Source organism: Corvus hawaiiensis, chromosome 2 (assembly GCF_020740725.1).
Source record: "Corvus hawaiiensis isolate bCorHaw1 chromosome 2, bCorHaw1.pri.cur, whole genome shotgun sequence".
Lineage (NCBI taxonomy): Eukaryota > Metazoa > Chordata > Aves > Passeriformes > Corvidae > Corvus > Corvus hawaiiensis.
In genome coordinates, this window is record NC_063214.1 from 117,741,710 (window position 1) to 117,758,208 (window position 16,499).

At 45.2% G+C, this 16,499-nt stretch overlaps 1 protein-coding gene across 4 annotated transcripts in view; it reads right to left on the bottom strand.

The window, feature by feature from the left end:
- Positions 1-16,499, bottom strand: part of AGPAT3 (1-acylglycerol-3-phosphate O-acyltransferase 3) — a 96,569-nt gene that overhangs the window by 18,371 nt on the left and 61,699 nt on the right. For all 4 annotated transcript variants that reach the window (XM_048290015.1, XM_048290007.1, XM_048289993.1 and 1 more), the window contains one exon: positions 1,322-1,548. In XM_048290015.1, coding sequence (XP_048145972.1) covers positions 1,322-1,499 — 178 coding nt within the window. In that variant the 5' untranslated portion in view covers positions 1,500-1,548. The remainder of the gene's footprint in view (positions 1-1,321; positions 1,549-16,499) is intronic.

Below are 16,499 nucleotides of genomic sequence, written 5' to 3' on the forward strand. Positions count from 1 at the left end.
TTTAAAATGTTAGCATTTAAACAATGCTAACTAGGAGCTGAGCCTAAAGCCTTACAGGAGCAAGCAGTTCATATCCTCAGAAAATCCAAACTATTAATGCAACAATAGTTTTCAGCATGAGATCATATTCTAGATTATTAAATGCACAAAGAAATTCTTACAAGCAAATTAAAAATAAAAACTCCTATATATCCCCACTCTCATCCAACCAAACTAATTTTGGAATTTCTACTAAGTTCTTCTATTACAATACCTTTTTTTCCTGACAATTTGCCTGCTACTCTATTTCATTTCCTTTCTCCTGTGCTTCTCAGTAGGCAGGACAAAAAGCACAGTAAAAGCAGGGACAACAAGCTTAAGAAGAGACCAAACCAGACACCTCAGAGTGTTTTTGTTGGTGGTACTTCACATCAATGATTTACAAAATGTGGGTGCCTGTCAGTGGACAGCTGAACTGTAATTTCAGTGCTCATTTTGGTGACTCATTTAGCCAAAGTGGGAGTTGGATGCTGAGCTGAGCACTAAGGTAAGTGGCCGTGCATACTGGGAAGGGATGGAGAATGGAAACCGATTAGATGATTCACTGCTGAAACAGGAGGTGACATTTGGGCTAAGGAGGTTTCCAAACACTCAAAAACATTTTCAGAAATCCAGCCCCCTGTTAAGGTCTGTGAGGAGAAAAAGAAGGCATCCACAGGGATGAAGTTTTGCAAAGGTCTGAAAGAGGAGAACAAAGAAGCTGCACTCGGTGCACAGCTGGCCCATGGGCAGAAGAAAACACTGACAAATTGCTCACAAGAGGAGACCCTGGCCTCAGAGACAGGCACTGCAGGGTGTAAGGGGACTCTGAAGTTTGTCACACAGTTCAGCTGCAGAGACATCTACAGGAGATACTTTCAGACCGACCTCCCCCTCTGCAGCCCACACAATCAACTTCGGCCCCTACAGGGTGAATATTGCTCATATGCTCAGTAGCTGAGCCAGTCTCAGAACTGTCCCTTACCATAGGTGCTGATACTGGATGAAGATGGCATTGAGACAGAATTAACAACTCCCCTCAGTCCAGATAAGGCTGGAGGTGCAGAGGAGCTTTACTCCCCACTTTTTTGAATGCCAGAGTGACAACATACATCAGATCCTTGACTTCTGTATGATTTCCCAGTATTCCAGAAAAAACAGAGGCTTATTTTGACCTGCTCTGAAAGAATCTACATCCAGCTTACCATTTCTCCCATCTCTGTATGCAAATGTGGTTTTTTTTTCAGTTAACAAAAGCAAAGCCAAGGAAAACCCCTCCCCAGCCTCATCCCAGCATACTCACGGCTCCAAAGGGAATAGGCAAGGCGACAGTTTACTCGGCGATAAAGCTGCTTGTTGATGGGCCAGAGGACCAGCGTGCATAGTTGAATGAAGTTAATGATCAGTCCACTCACAACAAAGACGAACCCAATGAGGAGGTGAACTATGAACTGGGTCTTCAGGAAGGCAATGAAGCCCATGATAACCACTCAGAAGCGTGTGCAAGGGCCGTCACTCAGAATAACTGTCCTGAAAGAGGAAGAACAACAACAAAGAGTCAAATGGAGAGTGGATTTACAAGCTGTGAGGAAAGACAAAGCAAAAACCTTGAAACAGTCCAGGCTCATTCATCAAGAGGAACCCAACCCAATAAACACTCTGCTCTCCAAGCCTGCCTCATGCAGGTCTTCACATAATAAACTGGTGATGGTGCAAATCCCTGCCCAAAATAGGAAGGAATCATTATTTACAATTTACAGCCCACCAGGAAGATTATTGTTTGCTGAAGAGACTAATCTCACACCTCTCTTCAAACAAATACCACATAATTGGGAGTTAACGCTGGGAGGAACACAGAGCCCTGAACTCACAGTGAGCAGTGGAACCCTGATGGGCCAACAGGGGCTGTACCTTCAGGGGTGCTGTTCTGTGCAACAGGAACCTCACCCTGGAAAGAGCAGGGCTGGTCACACACAGCATCAGTCTGCAAACAGTGAGGCATGGAAATGGAAATCAGGTGTTCCCACATTCAAAACCCATGCTGGAGCAGGTTTAGTAACTTCTCACTTTGTCAAGCCACAGTTCCATGATCAAATACACCAGTTAACATGAAGAAAAATGTAAAGTAATAAAAAAGCCTTAGGCTGTGTAGCAGTACAAACTTGATCTGGAAAGGGCATTGGTGTAGAATCTTGATTCCACCAAATTAGCCAGAGCACTTAACTCTGAGCACGTGCCACATTTATACCAGGTGCAGAAAAACTGGCACTGTCTGAACCAGCAGAATGCCACAGGAGCTTAGACAAGCCTGACCCACTACAACTCCTGTCAGCACAAAGTTAACCCAGCAAACTGTATTTACCAAGCCACCAAACTGAGTTTATTGCAAAACCCACATTATCCAGCACTGGCCTGTTTGACCTGTTGGGTACTCAAAGCCCTGCAAGGCCAGCCAGGCCTCGAGGTCACACCCAGAAACTAAAAGCTTGACCCTGATTTTCTGCCACAGCCACAGCTTGCTGATGGTTTTTATGCCCATCTTTTATAAGTGTGGCAGATGACCAGATTAAGCAGCAAATGGTAACAAATACTTTTGACAAGTCACGTGTCCCAAGGTGATGTGGACCCACTGTCCAAAAATAAAGTCCCTGCCAGCTGTGAGGAATCAAACCATTTTCACTCACCACCTGCTTACAGTGTGCTGCTATTTATAAAACTCTACAGCAATTTTATTGTGAAAGCTTGTTTTCTATCCTCTCTTCTACCAATCAGGTACTGCTTTTCAAGGCACAGAGTGTCTAGTTTTTGCACAATTAACATCCATTTGCATCATTAGTAACCTACCCACTTCACATTAGAGAGGCAAAAAAAAAGAGCCTGGTTGAACACAGCCAGTATTGTGCCTACCACAGAAAGCAAAGCAAAGCAAGATGAATAGTGTTGGAGCTTATGATAAATAATCTAAATTCTCTCAGTGTTTTCCTGTAAGGATGAAAGAAACATTTCTTCCATTAATGAATTACTTTAAGAACAGCTGTTGGGAAGCAGAGACTTCTGTTTGAAAAGGAACAAGTGGAGCTCTCCTTCCTCTTCCCTCCCCAAAAGGCTCCAGTTGTCTCACACAGCCAGAACACCACACCAGTGTTCACACAGTGCCATGTGGGAGGCAGCCGTGGCATCCAGTGACTCCCTAGCACTGGGCTTGTTTGTCTTTTCCACTGGCATGCTCTAATAAACACTACCAAGCATTAAACACCCAAGTTCTTCACTTCAAGACCAGAGTCATTCTCTTCATCTGGTGTATTTCAAAAGCCAGTTCAAACAAACAAGGAAAGAACAATTGCCTCCACTCCCCCAAGCTATTTCTTGAGTTCTTGCTTGCCCTCTGCACAGCCACGTGCAAGCAGCTTTGCTGATGACTGTCTAGTGTCAAACCATTCAAAGGCTGGACTTGAGGATCTTGGAAGCTTTTCCATCATGATTCTGTCTGTCGCAGTCATCACACCAGCACTTAGAGCCTTTCGATGCACAGCTTGGCCCCTTTCAGACAGGGGCACAAAGGACATGCAAATGCCACAAGCAGAAACAGGAATATCAGGTATTATCTATCCTGAAATAAAGTGGTTTGGCTCCACTTCCACAGCCTCTTGGCTTTGAGGATGTCCATGGCACTCTGGTATTTCTCCCTTACATTAAGGACATTGCTGTTTTACAGACCCCAAAGGACGCTACACTGCAGCATGATGGTTTCTCCAGCTTTGTTGCACACGGCAAACAAGATTTATCACTCTTGCACTGGCATCCAGCCCCACATGCTGGGCACCATAGAATCACTAAGGTTGGAAAAGCCCCCCAGTCCAGTCACTTCTTGAACACCTCCAGGAATGGTAACTGCACCATTTCCCCAGGCAGCTTCAATGCTTAACAACACCTTCCATTAAGAAATTCCTCCTGATGTCCAATCTGAGCCTTCCTGGCACAGCTTGAGACCACTTCCTCTCATCCTGTTGCTGTTGTCTGATTCTTCTAGTTTCACCGCTGGATACAGAACTTTCCAGTCTCTGTTTTGACAATTCCTCACTTAATTGTATTTGACTTTTAAGATAATTAGAAGTTAACCTTAATCCTGGAATTCTTTAATTTTCTGCATTCCTGCCCATGTAGGACTGCCAGGCAAACCAGGGATAGGGCAACAGGCAAAAAAAGGTGGTCAGCAGCTGTTCTGTTGTATCCCATGGTCAGGGTGGGGGAAGGATAGGGAAATCAGTATTTGCTGAAACAAGGAAAAGCACCACTTCTGCATTTGACATATGTGTTAAGATCAGCTTAGTGAAGTATCTAAGAAGTAAACATCTGTCCTAGTCTACAACAGCAAGTCTCAGCACTATTACATTTTTCTTTTTTTTAAAGTCTACCCATATCATCTGCATTTTTAAAGACCTGCTGGCAAACTCTTGTTTTTGCTCGTTTTTCTAAAACACTTTGTAACTTCACAGCCCTGACCTTTCACCACAAAACCTTCATTTCCTCCTATACAGCCACACTGAGAACTGTAGGGAATTTTAGTACTCCCTCTGCTTTCACATCCTCACCAAGGGCCTGCTTTTCACAGCCACGTTGCCAGACAGCGCCAGGGTAAAACCCAGCTCAAACCAAAGAGGACTTTCACTGCCTTTTAGAACCTCACCTTTCAGGGCTGTTGGACTTCTGTAGTCAGAGACCTCTCCCCACAGTGTTGAACACAGGATCATAGAATGCTCTGGGTTGGAAGAAACCTTAAGTATCACCTACTTCCAACCTCCACACCACAGCCAGGGACACCTCCCACTAGACCAGGTTGCTCAGAGCCCCATCCAGCCTGGTTTTGATCCTTTATCTGCTCTGATGAAAAAGTTCCTAAATTCTTTGCATCCTTCAGGGCTCCCTCCCTTATTTCTATGCCTCTCAAGAAAAGGGCAAGGAGACAAATGTCTTGGTGTGGTGGGCTGACCCTGGCTGGAGGACTGGTGCCTACCAAGGCAACTCTATCACTCCCCTCCTCACCTGGACAGGGAAGAGAAAACACAACAAAAGGCTTGTGGGTGAGGTGAGGGTAAGGACAGGACAGGGAGAGACCACTCACCAATCACGGGCAGAACAGACTCCATGTGGGGAAATCAGCTCAATTTATTACTAATCAAAGCAGACCAGGGGAATGAGAAATAAAACCAAATCTTAAATCACCTTCCCCCCTAACCCCTCCCTTTTTTCTTGGGCTCAACTTCCTGATTTTCAGTATTTCCTCCTGCCCAGCAGTGCAGAGGGACAGGGAATGGGGCTGTGATGTGAGTCCATCACTCATCTCTGCTCCTTCTTCTTCAGAGAGAGCTTCTCACACCCTTCCCCGCTGCCACAGGGAGTCCCTCCCACAAGAGACAGTCCTCCATGAACTTCTCCAAAGTGAGTTTTTCACCAGTTGCTCCAGCCTGGTTCCATTCCATGGGGTGAAATCCTTCAGGAACATGCTGCTCCAGAGTGGGTCCCTTGCAGGGTCCTGCCAGCAAACCTGCTCCAGCCTGGGCTTCCCAGAGGGTCACAGCCTTCTTCAGGCTCTCACGTGGGCTCCTCCAGAGGCTGCAGATGGATCTCTGCATCCCCATGGACCTCCATGGGCTGCAGGAGCACAGCTGCCTACAGGGTCTGTAGGGGAATCTCTGCTCCAGTGCCAGGAGCACCTCCTCCCCCTTCTTCTACACTGACCTTGGAGTCCCCAGGGCTTCTCCCACATATTCTCCCTCCTCTCTCTGGCTACAATTGCTGCTGTGCAGTTCTTTCCCACCTTCCTTCTTCAGTGCATTATCCCAGAGGTGCTACCACCATCTCTGATGGGCTCAGCCTTGGCCAGTGGGTCTGTCCTGGACTTGGGAACAGAGTTGTGTCATGAGGCCCCACACTCACATGGATTCTCTGGTTTCCAAAAGGTAACTATGTGCCTCTCAGTAGAAGTCAGAATACAACCCTTCTCCTTTACCCAGCTTTCTACATTCATGGAAGTCCTAATGATTAAATTTCCTGGAGACTTCTACCTCTGCCAAATGTCACTGGAATGTGCCACCAAGTTCAAAGGCCATTAGAAGGTAGAATGACAGAAGTGTGATTGCATCAGCCCCATTTCATTAAGAAATCAGGTTTAAAAAACCCCAAATGGACAAGCACATTACAGCATTTCATGAAACATAGCTATTTATGACCTCAACATTAAAAATTAAGCCATTAATCATTCTATAATACAGTATATTCAGTTTGAACTCCAGATTTTAATTAATTTATTGCTGTCATGTGTGTGCAATCTTTCTGAAGTTCATGATGTTTGCATGAATATGAGCATGAAGTTAGAAATTGGTCCACTAATCCTAATATTCCAACCCAGTCAGAATTAATGAGCTTAAGAACAACAAAAACTGTGGCAGGCAGTACTTACCTCTCTAGACCTTTGCCTTCAGTTTTTCTGAACGTGCTTTTGCCATCTCTACTGTGCCATATTCACCTCCACCTATGAAACTAATTACAGACATCTTTTGCCTTGAACATCTTGCCCCCACCCTGAAACCTGGTATTTTACCTACTTTTGCTATTTGAGAAATGAGCGAAACTTTTAGATCACTGAATTTTACCTTTCACCACAACATTCTAAAATATTGTATTTTTCAGAGGAAGCTTTTTAAGCCTCCTTGATGTCCATATAAACTTGGCAAACCCTGTCTGTGAAGAAGGGTTAATGATGTTGCAAGTCAGCAGCAGTACATAAAATGCATTTTGCTGCCCATCAAGAGTTTCCTGATAATTTTTCAGAATTTTACAAACTCTGCTCATCAAAAACACACAAGGAAAATAAAACCTTTTTTATTCAAAAGTGAGATTGACCTATTCCATGAGCTGCTTCATGAGTACGGGGACAGATAAAAGCAGCAGAAACCAGGAGCTGAAGAAAATGGCTCTTTTCTCAGTGTACTTTCTACCCTCCAAACCTCTCTGATGACCCAACCCAGGCTATTTCTCTTTCAAAAGCATGAAAATCACTAGCATAAGTGTCTATTCCCTCACCTCTCCTTCTGAGATCAGAAATCCCAAGATTACTAAGCAGCTACCCAAAAGTCAAGGCAGAGGTATGAAGGAAAGCTTCCAATAGCCCTGCCTATACTTCTTTGGCAGATAAATAAAAGTACAGCTCCCAGTCTTGTTATTTTAGCATCCTTCAGAAATACCACATTGCCACAGGGGTAGCAGGTTACTCTCCTGGACATTTCTGGGCCATACCACACAAAAATATGTTGATCACCTTATGACCAATGCTTAGAAGTAATCAGTTACTGCCAAGAAATAATTTTCCCTTGCAGAATGCACATGCTCTTCTAGCTGAAAGACAAAAGTGCAGTGGCTATCCAGCTTTTAAAAGCGAAATGATATATTCATAGCAAACAACCCCGACAACAGGAAAATGTTCAGGAAGACAGCAGGTCATTGATGGACTCCCACTCCTGCACTGTACTACGTCTCTTTCTGGGATGAGGAATTTGGGAGCCTGTCCCCCATCATGCAGAAGCCACACAAAACCAATGGAGAGAGGCTTTACCCAGGGCTTTGCCCCAGACTTTAGAAAAGCATCCCAAGACTCCTGCCCACTCTGCCACGGCACCCCTAAAAGCAATCTCCACTCAGGCCTCGCTTATTTTAGAGCCACCAGTGGCAACCACAGGTGTCTAAGTAGGCTGGAAGACAGAGCTTAGACCAACAGCAGTGAGTCAGTAGAGAGAATAAGCAAGTAAGGCATAACAACAGTTTTGGTATCCATTTGAACAGTCTGTACTAGGGATTCTCCAGATAAGCTGTAAAAATAGACAGCCACTCAATTGCATCCCACACAGCATTACAAACTGTCTACTACAGACCCAGCCTTTTAAACCTAAGCACGACAGAAAGATTATCTTCCTTTCTCACACAAAATAGGTCTAATTTCCTTGAACGTGCCTCAGTGAGATGCAAGGCTGGTTCAGAGTTCATTAAAAATCCTGCTTGTCATGAATTTTTAAAACTGAAGAGTATGGAAAAGAACCTTAAGCTAAACTGAGGTCACAGATAAAAATTTGTTTCTGAGTTGTAAGAACTAGGAATAAGAGCTCAAAAAGAAAAAAATGTTACTGAGTCACCATCATGAAATCAGATGAAAACTCATTCCTCAAAATTTTGTCCATCTTGGCCTTGAAACAGTACCACAGCCAGTTTCCAGAAAAGGTCAAGAGTGAAAGATTATCACCACTATCTGTCTGAAATATATTCCTTACTTTGGGCTTGATCAAACCACAAAAATTTCCACTCGTGTCAATAGGTTTGGCTCAGTATCTGTAGAGATTTTTGATAAGACTATTTCCACCAAATAAAAAGCCTTTGATTTGACTCGTCATCCTAATGAGATGCCAATACTTTGGAGGTAAACAAAAAAAAAGAGAAAAAAAGCTGTGCACATGGCTCTGACATTCATGATCATTTCACAAGCATACAGAATGAGAGGTAGTGAGAAGTTATTACATTTTCTTCTTATCTTCAAGATCCAAGTTGCTCTAAGAAAAAAATACCAAGATAACCAGTTGTTTAACTTGTATTTGGTAGAGAGAAGACCACAGAATATAATAACAAAGCAAAGAAAAGCATTCAAACAACTCAGTGCAACCAGAAGGGAAAATAAACCAGCCCTCAATACTACACATCACTGCACTTGAGGGGCAGCTTTCCCTCTTCCCTGCCCTAAATGCAATGTTACTGACATGACTAAGCCTCCTCAACAGCTGCAGAGAGCACTGTGCTTATGCCACCACTAGGGATGAAATTGTATTTTCTCTAACTTGTTGCTGCAATATTACAGCTGAAAACACCAGCAATATTAAAATGGCTGTTTTCCGGATTTAATTTCAATCAATTCCTTTTATCACACTTGGCACAGAAAAAAGAGAGAGCAAGTGCACACAAATTCAATTTCTCCTCAGCATACACACTCAGTTAACATTGCTTCTATTTGAACAAATGGATTGGATAACCAAAATGAACCCTGACTTGCTCAGAAATCTGCTGGCTGCAAGACAACCCCCACGAGGAAGCAGAACTCCTTGCAGAATTTCTCTCACAGTGAGCACCTCTTTATTGACAAAGAAAATAATGGTATCTTCATAAGGATTTTCTGTTCACAACAGGGAAACTAGAGAGATTCTGTCACGAGTTCCCTGGGAAAAACCAGCCCAGACAACTTCAATGTCAAGGCTGAGTCTCACCAAACCAGGCTGACATGACTTCTCCCACAGAACAGCCTCCCATACTCTCAAGACATCACAGGGTTCTGCACTGAGCTTTCCAGGGAAGGCACCCCACAACTTCGGCACTTGGTTGTGCACCCAACCTTTTTTTCTTTCAGGAAGACAATCACTGCCTTATGTTTTAATAAACTTACAATAGCTTCTATTAGAGTATGTCACTTACAACTGCTTGTAGGTGTTTGTGTGCTGCTTCTCCCCTGGATACACACATTTGTCATCCCTCAGTCTGCAGTCTCACGCTTTTGTTTCAGTATGAGCAACACAAAATTAAGTTTTCTTAGAACTATAATTACAAAACCTTAATTGCATCTTAAATTCAGATTAGATAATAATTGCAAATTTGGCAAGTTTGCCTCTTCTCTCACAGGTTCCAATGGGTTTTGTGGGTGTATGCATATTTACAGATACTTGTGAGAGCTCTTGTAGAACTCAACCTTAACAAACCTTGTCCCAAACTTGAATATTACTGATCACCAAGGTTTACCTGACTGCAAGCCCTTGAGCTCAAGTTTTTTACCTGCTTGCTATCAAGAGGAAAAATAAACACCCTGTAACTTATGTTGTTCTGCAAAGCATGCAATCATACAATTAGCCTAATTTTGAAAGCCAAAATCAGGCAGACACACATTACTTTTGGCTTCATCTTTAGCGGGAGGCACAGAGACATGAGCCATTGACCCAGGGCAAGGGGGATCCATGCTCCCACCAGCACAGCAAGACATAGCAGGATGGAGCAGCAGAAGATGAGCAAGACTGCAATTTCAAAGAAAAAAAGGATTAAAACCAGGGGAAAATACCAGCCCACTGCAAGACATTTACACTGAAACACGCGAGCTAGAACACTGTCATATTCTGTATATTTTAAGAAATAAATAGGAACAATTATTCAGCTTTGCAATTTCTTCCTGGCTCCAGACAGACAGCTAAGCATGACTCACTCAGAAATGGTTGTCAAACACCTTCTGCCAGTCTTGTTCCTTCTCTTGGGAACTTTTAAACTTCTCCCTGGCCTTTTTTGTTTGCTTGGTGGCAGCTATCCTCCCCACTTTGCCACTTTGGCTAAAACTCCCTCGAGGGAGAAGCAGGATGCTAATCCTTCCCTCACAGCATACTCTCCTTTTTCTTCTTAACTGGCTTGGAACCAACAGCTTCCCAGGCCTGTGCACGAGCCCTGCTTTGTGCCACAGTGGATTTAATGCCATTCCATCACAGTGCACAGCACTGCAGGCACTGCCTGCCCACCTGGTGTTCAGTTTGTGTGTCAACCCCAAGTGCTGAAAAACACTGTCAAGTTTCCAGCTTGCTTTGAGAGCAAAAGCAGGCTGGGAGAAGCTCTTGGAGAACTCAGCACACTCCAGCAGGTCCACTCCAGTCCTTTAAAGGACAGGCAAATATTTTCTGTCCTGCTGACTGCTCCCTGGAATCTCACTGCAGGGTGTCCTGCCTGAGTTCAAGTCAGGCCAATTATGGGCAGTACTGGGATGCAGTATCTGCCAAGCAGCACTGAGATGCTCCTGCTGTTAAACACTCCCTTGCTTTTCCCACACAGGTTTACTCATCAGCAACATCTCAGAAAGGATTTCACAGAATCACAGGATGGTTTGGGCTGGCAGGGACCTTGAAGCTCATCTCATTCCACCCCCTGCCATAGGCAGGGATACCTTCCACCAGAGCAGGTTGCTCCAAGCCCCATCCAACCCTGGCATTGGACATTTCCTAAGAAGGAGCAGCCACAGCTTCTCTGGGCAACCAGAGGGTCTCACCATCCTCAAACGGAAGAATTTCTTCCTAACATCTAATCTAACCCTACTCTCTTCCAGTTTGAAGTCATTCCCCCATGTCCTGTCACTCCAGCTCCTGTGTGGCTTCCTTGCAGGCCCCTTCAGATTCTGGAAGCTGCTCTGAAGTCTCCACACAACCTTCTCTTCTCCAGGCTGAACAGCCGCAACTCTCTCACCCAGTCTCCATAGGGGAGGTGCTCCAGATCCTCCTTATGCTGGGGGCACAAGAAATGTACACAGTATTCCAGGTGAAAAATCTTGGCTGGAGAAGCAAGCAGAGCACCTTTGGTAAACACAGTGCACCCCTTTAACCCTGTACACAAAGGAACGGATACTTGGGAGAGCCAGGACCCAGCTGGAGCTCCATGCACAGCCCAGCAGCAGCTCACACATAATTTAACGCTGCACTTGTAGTGAACAAAATCGCCACCAGCACCACAAGACATTTAAGCAGTTCTGAATGCTCATCCTGAAAATAAGCCAACAAATCTCCAATAACCACAGTTTTGCATGCTTCCTACTCCCAAGGTTATACCCAAGGCATGGGAAATCCTTTCCCTAATGACAACACACAGCTTTAGGATGTTGCAGATGTAAAACACATCCCCAGAGGAACCTGCTGATTGTCCACTTGCTCATGGTGCTCGTGTTCTCTGCAGCTAAGCCATGACTGACCAGTTTGTGCTCAGCACCACACAGATGTGGCTTTAGGGTTCATGGAACTGTGGGTGAGGGAGCAGGAAGCAATGTTTCTCCCTGGAAGCAGAAGGATGGAGGGGGATGACCAATTTTAGCCAGGTTTAGTGCTCACAGTGTGGGTGCTCTGGGGGTCTTATACATCCAGTAGGCAGCACTGTACTGACACACCAAAAAATGACCCTCAGCCAAAGGCAGGTCTCACTATTTGGGCAGGATTCCCCAGATTTGATAATCCCTTTGCTTATATATAAATATACACACAGATACAAAAACATGCAGAGGTGCAGCAATTTCTAGGATAGTAGTTGTAGGCCTGAAGGAGCTTCATTTTAACCCAGTAGTTATGCTGGTATTTAGTAAGAAATGGTCTGTAGAAAACCAGCATTGTAATCAGAGACAGGGTGGGAAGCAGAAACCAGGAGAGCATGGATCTCATGATTGAAAAGTAATGCCACGAGGCTGGGCTGGCCACAACCAATGCACTTCTCACATCAGCTCATTATTTATTCCATCCCACTGCAGTTTGAACACCTAGGTAAGTGCTACACTGTATCAGCAACCCCCCAAAATTGCGATAAAAGTTGCATTTGGACAGAAGCATTAATGTTTCTTTTTTACGGGCAATGTGGCAAGAGCATCAAATTTCTTTTCTCCCCACCAAAGTGATTGCTGCCAGTTGAATTTTTGCTGTTAAGTCAACGCATAGATCAATTGATTGAGAGTAGTAAGAAAGTTAGGATGAACATTTTACACTCTTTTCAAAAAGGACAGACAAAAAGAAGTAGCTCTTCCTAGTTCTTAACTGGCTCGGAACAGACTCCTGCCCTGAGCTTAACTTCCCAAACGCTAAAACCGTGACACATACTTGGTTTCTCCACTTTTGCTCCCCATGCAGGTTACTGTTATTTCTGCTCTAACACCTTGAATATTGTGAAACCCTGACCAGGCTGGGTGCTGACAATTCCCAGGTCTGAGACAGGCTAGGAAGAGCTGTAACCTCCCCCTTCACTTGACATGAAGGTGGGCAAAACCAACAGTATTGTCAGTCAAAAAGCACAACCCAGTATTTTAGTGTGCTTAAAAAACAAAACAACACAACACACCAGACATTAAAAAAGTGAAACAAACTATCTGCTTAAAATGATGAAAGAGGACTGAGACCAAAACTTACAAACACATTATTTCACAGAAATAGTTGGAGCTGTAAGTTACCTCTGCAAGTTCTTCTCATGTAGCTGAAAACCGGGCACTTTTATTATTTTGAAGAACTCAGGACTTCTGCACCACCTGACTGGAAATCATGCCAAGATTTAACCACCAGGAAATCACATTCTGCATCTAGCAGCTCTATTATTTTCAGCCTTTCCCATGGAGCAAATGCTGATACTGACATTTTTCCTCTCAAATGTAAGCATTTTCCATTTCTCTTGCAAAGAAAGACTTTCTGCCTTAATTACTTCTGCTTTTGATAGAGCTAGCAGGTGTAGTGAGTATTTTCTTCATTTCAACTAGTTCATTCAAAGTTGAAAACCCAATTGGGAGCTGAAAAAGGAAAGAGCCTCTTGCAATCTGAATAAAAAGCAGGTGGGAGAAAATGAGGTCTCCGAATTTTAAAGGAGCCAGACTTCCCTTGGCACTTAGGTCTTGTTTTCTCCCTTACATTCTGGCTGTGGTTACTCTTTAGTGAGAAGAATACTATCCAGAGCGGATTTTCATAGTAATTCAATACCTTTCCAAAGCCTTTCATTCTTTCTGAAGTTATTAAGACAGATAGTTTGACTGCACAGGTGAAAATGCATTTTTATGAATACAAAAACCTGAAGCTACCACAATTACAACTGGCACCACAAAACAGGATTTAGTCAGATTTATGTCTAGACACTGATAGTGACACTTTTTAAGCATGAATTGAACACTGTGGGGAAAATACTAATGAATAGTTCAAGCATAACATGCTGTACTAGTTTGGAAACAAACCAGTGGGAGGCACTAAGTCAGAATAACAATTTAATGGAAATTAAAGAAAAGGGGGAAAAAAAAGGTAAAAGAAAACACTGTCAAACTGACAGAGTCAAGGTACAACCTGACACCCTGTTAGGCAGGGTGGTGGTAGCAGTCTGGTAGAATGGTGGCTGCAGTCCCCTGAAGCAGTGATCCTGTAGTAAAACAGTCTGCTCTTCCTCAGGAAGTCCAGTGGTGGCTGTGTAGCTCCTGTCCTCTGGAAATCCAGTGGGAAGCCAGTGTCTCTGATGTTCAGCCTCAGATTATATCCACGATGGGATGCTTGGTTCCTCCCTCTGGGCGGAGCATCTCACAATGGGGTAACGAGTCATGAGGCCAAGTGTTGATTAGGCTCATTAACAGAAGATAGTCCGGAGGGAGTTATCTCTGAGTCAGGCGGCAGGACAATGATGGGCAATTAACAGAAAGATAGTCTGGGGGGAGGAGGCAAGGAAACACTGCCCCACCTGGTTTCAACGGCTCCTGAGGATGGTAATAGAATACACTGCAACCCAGGACATTATCCACCCCTTATTCTATTACCATCTACATTATCCCAAATCAATACCTTCTTAAACTCTAAAACACACATGCATATATATATATATACACAGTGAAACCTACACACCGTTCTCACCTAAGATTAGGTCTCCTTGTGGTACACAACGGGTTTCCCCATCTTTCTGCATTACCCACCAAGTGCAACCAGGTCCTTGAGCAAAGACAATCCCACGGATGGGTTTGTCTTTGCCTGAGGTGGGATTAATCCAAACAGTCTTTCCTAAAATACCTCTCAGGTGTACCACAGGGACTCTATCTCCATCCACTGTGTGCAAGGCTTCAGACTCGGCAGGACCAGCTCGATTGATGGACCCTCGGGTATTGACTATCCAGGTGGCCTTTGCTAAGTTCACTTCCCAATTTTTGAAGGTCCCCCCACCAAGTGCCTTTAGGGTAGTTTTAAGTAGTCCATTGCAGCGTTCAATTTTTCTAGCAGCTGGTGCATGATAAGGAGTATGATATATCCATTCGATACCGTGTTCTCTGGCCCAGGTGTTGATGAGGCTGTTCTTAAAATGAGTCCCGTTGTCTGACTCGATCCTATCAGGGGTGCCATGTCTCCACAGGACTTGCTTTTCCAGGCCCAAGATGGTGTTCTGGGCTGTAGCATGAGGCACAGGGTAGGTCTCCAGCCATCCAGTGGTTGCTTCAACCATGGTCAACACGTAGTGCTTGCCTTGGCGGGTTTGGGGAAGGGTGATGTAGTCAACTTGCCAGGCTTCACCATACCTGTACTTTGACCATCGTCCACCATACCACAGAGGCTTCGCCCGCTTGGCCTGTTTGATTGCAGCACAGGTCTCACAACTGTGGATGACCTGTGAGATGCTGTCCATGGAAAGGTCCACCCCTCGGTCACGGGCCCATCGGTATGTTGCATCTCTCCCCTGATGACCAGAGGCATCATGGGCCCAACGAGCTAGGAATAATTCTCCCTTGTGCTGCCAGTCCAGATCCACCTGTGATACTTTCACCTTGGCAGCTCGGTCCACCTGCTCGTTGTTGCGATGCTCTTCATTAGCCCGACTCTTGGGTACGTGCGCATCCACGTGTCGAACCTTCACGGTCAGCTTCTCTACTCGGGCGGCGATGTCCTGCCAAATCTCAGCGGCCCAGATGGGTTTCCCTCTGCGCTGCCAGTTGGCCTTTCTCCAGCGATCCAGCCATCCCCACAGAGCATTAGCTACCATCCATGAGTCAGTGTAGAGATAGAGCCTCGGCCACTTCTCTCGTTCAGCAATATCCAAAGCCAGCTGGACGGCTTTAAGCTCTGCAACCTGACTCAATCCACCTTGTCCCTCGGTAGCTTGTGCAACTCGTCGTGTGGGGCTCCATACTGCAGCTTTCCACTTCCGGTTAGCGCCTACAATTCGGCAGGAACCATCAGTGAAGAGGGCATAACGTCTTTCAGTCTCCGGTAGCTCGTTATATGGTGGGGCTTCCTCAGCACGAGTCACTTGCTCTTCCTCTTCTTCAGAGGATAATCCAAAAGTCTCACCTTCAGGCCAGTTTGTTATAATTTCTAGAATCCCAGGGCGATTCGGGTTTCCAATACGGGCACGCTGTGTGATGAGGGCGATCCACTTGCTCCATGTGGTGTCGGTGGCATGATGCGTGGAAGGAACCTTTCCCTTGAACATCCACCCCAGCACCGGTAGTCGGGGTGCCAGAAGCAACTGTGCTTCAGTGCCAATTACCTCTGAGGCAGCCTGGACTCCTTCATAGGCTGCCAAGATTTCCTTCTCTGTGGGAGTGTAGTTGGCTTCAGACTCTCTGTAGCTTCGGCTCCAGAATCCCAGTGGTCGGCCACGAGTCTCACCAGGCACCTTCTGCCAGAGGCTCCAGGACAGACCATTGTTCCCGGCTGCAGAGTAGAGCACGTTCTTCACCTCTGGTCCTGTCCTGACTGGGCCAAGGGCTACGGCGTGAGCAATTTCCTGTTTGATCTGGGCGAAGGCTTGCTGCTGTTCAGGGCCCCAGTGGAAATCATTCTTCTTGCGGGTAACCAGGTAGAGAGGGCTCACGATCTGGCTGTACTCGGGAATGTGCATCCTCCAGAAACCTATGGCACCTAGGAAAGCTTGTGTTTCCTTCT